Source organism: Capsicum annuum, unplaced genomic scaffold (genome assembly GCF_002878395.1).
Source record: "Capsicum annuum cultivar UCD-10X-F1 unplaced genomic scaffold, UCD10Xv1.1 ctg406, whole genome shotgun sequence".
In the NCBI taxonomy this organism is placed as follows: Eukaryota; Viridiplantae; Streptophyta; class Magnoliopsida; order Solanales; family Solanaceae; genus Capsicum; species Capsicum annuum.
The window spans coordinates 1-3,294 of record NW_025847914.1 but is presented as its reverse complement, the minus strand read 5'-3'; the positions used below and the strand labels follow the sequence as shown (position 1 = coordinate 3,294).

General features: G+C 38.3%; 1 protein-coding gene across 1 annotated transcript; it reads right to left on the bottom strand.

The window, feature by feature from the left end:
- Window positions 1-529: 529 nt before the first annotated feature.
- Window positions 530-2,250, bottom strand: LOC107853661 (putative late blight resistance protein homolog R1B-17). The gene is made up of 2 exons (XM_047403397.1): window positions 1,729-2,250; window positions 530-1,633 (listed from the first exon to the last, which is right to left on the bottom strand). The coding sequence occupies exons 1-2, from the start codon at window positions 2,248-2,250 to the stop codon at window positions 530-532; spliced, it is 1,626 nt and encodes a 541-aa protein (XP_047259353.1).
- Window positions 2,251-3,294: the final 1,044 nt, after the last annotated feature.

Below are 3,294 nucleotides of genomic sequence, written 5' to 3'. Positions count from 1 at the left end.
CACTTACTACTCCCCCACAATCCTTGTTGATCGGAATCCAAGTTCTCTGTTAAAATTACTTTCTAACTTTTATGCACCAAAAGTGATATACATAGTCCTCACTGCCATATTAAGGTAGGGTAAGACTGCATATATCTTATCCTCCCCAAATCCTACTTATGAGAGTAAACTGAGTATTATATTGTTGAGTTCAATCAAAAATAAGAAAAAACTTAGATGATAAGACTATTCTTAATAAATATTACAAATATTCTTAATTTATTATTAATTAAACTCCTCTAAAAAAACTAAAAATAGTAGTAAATAAAAGACTATTCTTAAGATTTAACTACCTAAGTAATGGATCCGACTCCTCCCCATTTTCAAAATCTCAATATGTCAAAATGTTGGGGGTTTGACATCAATATAATGTTAGAAATTATTAGCATCCGAATGGTTGTACGCATGAGTTCCACCTCAAGCTTGTCTTCTCCAGTATTTATTTCGACATATTCTTTAATTGAAGGTTGGGTAGTGATCTCCCGATTCTTTACAGTTCATCTGATGTCAGATCGAACCCTTCCAATATAACTTCTTTCAGGCTCGAAGGGAAGTGAAAATCAAACTGAAGTACATGTGTTCGACTCCCACTGCACCATAATTTCGCACTAACTTTTTCAAGTGTATTAAGGACATCCAATCTTGGAAAATATATCTGCTCTGCTGCTGAACAATCATTGTGGAAATCAAGGGTTCGAAGATTGGGAAATCTTTTGAAAATATCCCCCGAGTCTACCAAACAGGAAAGCTTCAGAAACTTTAATGTAGTCAGATTCTCTAACTTTGTTGGTTTGTCAATATCTGAATCATAGACAGAACAAGTACCTTCGGTGTCCACATGTCGTAGCTTTGAAAGACTCCAGATACTAGGTGATAATACCAGGTTCGATCCATAGTTAAACACCTTCAGAGTTTCTAGATTGCACAGCTTTGAAAATGATGGAGGGAGAGCTTTTGCCTTCATCGAAATATTTAAGCACCTCAAATGAACAAGCATGCCTATTTCATTCAGCAAAGTATCTGGCAACATTATACTCTGCACATCCAACCTTATAAGAAGCCTCAGGTGTCTTAGGTGACAGATGTGGGGAAGAACTTTGGAGGGAAGAAGGCTCAGGTCACAAGAGAGGAGGTGTTTAGCACAAGGATTCTTTTCTGGATTGAACAACAAAGAAATATTATCTGAATGAATGTCCTCATCATAAATAATGGTCCGTCGACGCAGCATCAGATCTGAAGAAGAGGATGAAGACAGAACAAATGAGCTCGTCAAATCAAACAATTTTTCCTTTCTAGCTTTTATCGAACAAAAATCATGCACAAGATCATGAATTTGGCAACTCTGTTCGCTACCATCTTCCACTATTACCAAGCTACTAGAAATTAACTCATCCACATAAACCTCCGTTACTTCTTCCACACTCTTCAAATCAATTGGTTCCACAAGTCCTTCATCACTCCATAAATCTTTCAACGAAGAGATCCAAATAACTTCGTCCTTTGGATAACTTTCAAGGTACAGAAAGCACAGCTTTAGTTGATCTGACAAATGGTCATAACTTAATTGTATAACCTTCATCACTTCCTCTTCATCCTTAAAAATAAAGGAACTCAAATTATCGAGAACTTCAAGCCACAAAGCCTCTTCTTTTCCTTCCTTGAAATGACTCCGCCGATCAAATCAAGTACCAAAGGAAGCCCTTCACACTTTTGGGCTATTTTTTCTCCAACATCCTTTAGTTCATCAGCGCAATGTTCTTCTCCAAATACCTTTTTCTCTAACAACTCCCAACTTTCTTCTGGTCTTAGCAATCGAAGATAAAGAGGATCACTGTGGCATTTTCCATACAAAACCACTTCCTTTTTTCGACTTGTTAAAATAACTCTGCTTCCTTTCTGAAATTCAGATGAGATGGTATATAATGGCCTTGTTAACTCATCCCATGTTGCAGTATCCCACAAGTCATCCAAGAAAATAAGGTACCTCTTTCCAAACAGTTGTCTCCGTAGCTTATTAGCAACGTCATCGTCTATGTCAACCGTACTGACTCTTTCTTTCAAACCACTAACTTCATTGAAGATTTTCTGCAACAACTTTTCCTCATTACGTTCCTGGTCGACTGTGCACCAAGCACGAACGTCGAAATGACCAACAACAGACTTATCATTATACACTCCGTGAGCCAAAGTAGATTTTCCAAGCCCTGGCATGCCGACTATGGAAATGACATCTATCTCAGTTCGGACATCTGTGAGCTTGTTTGATGACAGTTCCCAAGGAGCTGCGTCGAGAGAGCTACAACCAACTGCACCTCTACATATTATATGCCTTCCCAAATTATTCCAATTCCTGCAACAACTATTAGCTCAACTCATTTTTGTTCTCCAAGCTCCAAAGAGTAACGCATGGTATGTTGCAATGGGAGGTGATTTCTCTTTCCGAAAGAAAATAACTGAGCAGGCTAGTGCATTGAAGATGGCAATACAGGGAAAGGAAGCTCCAAAAACTATTTGTAGTGCATGGCTTCAAGGTTGTATCAGGTCCATGGCGGACTTGATTGGGCTGGAGTTGCGTAATTTCTCTACGCTTGTGGAGCTCAAAGGTTTAGTTGGTGCTCAAAGTGATAAAATAATTGTCTGCCGTCCCACTTTCTCACTGTATGAAGTTGTTGCACTACAAAATTGTCAAAATGATCATGGGAGTTTGTATGTGATTGAAAGTGAGCTTGAGTTGGTGAAAGTAGCTTCAATTGTTGTTGCTTATGTTGTTCACAAGGCAATACTCAGTGAGAGTAAAAGCTTTTCTGTCTTGGCTAGTTGTAGGAAATTTAAGACTATGGTGAGGCTTATGTGCTATGTAGACCATCTTGGGTGCCATAGACTCATTGAAGAGTACACTGTAGCACAACAAGTTCTGAAGTCAAATCCAGTATTTGAAGCGCTTAACAATGTCGTTGCAATTCAAATAAAGTTTTCAAGTCATAATGGTATATTTGTGGAGATTCAGTTTGCAAAGCTTGGAAAGACATATGGTGCAACCATGGGACCCTCTCTCACTGAAAGATCTAGCAATTTCATAATTATAATTCTGGAACAGAACCATCATTGTTTCTTCCTTCTCCGTGATGTACTTATGGAGATAAACAAAATGTGTAGATTGAGGGGTCCTGAAGCATTCTCCTATATCAAACGATCTTATTGCTTAGCAGGTATCACTGATGCTCATGACTCTCCTAATATAGAGAAGGTAATGAA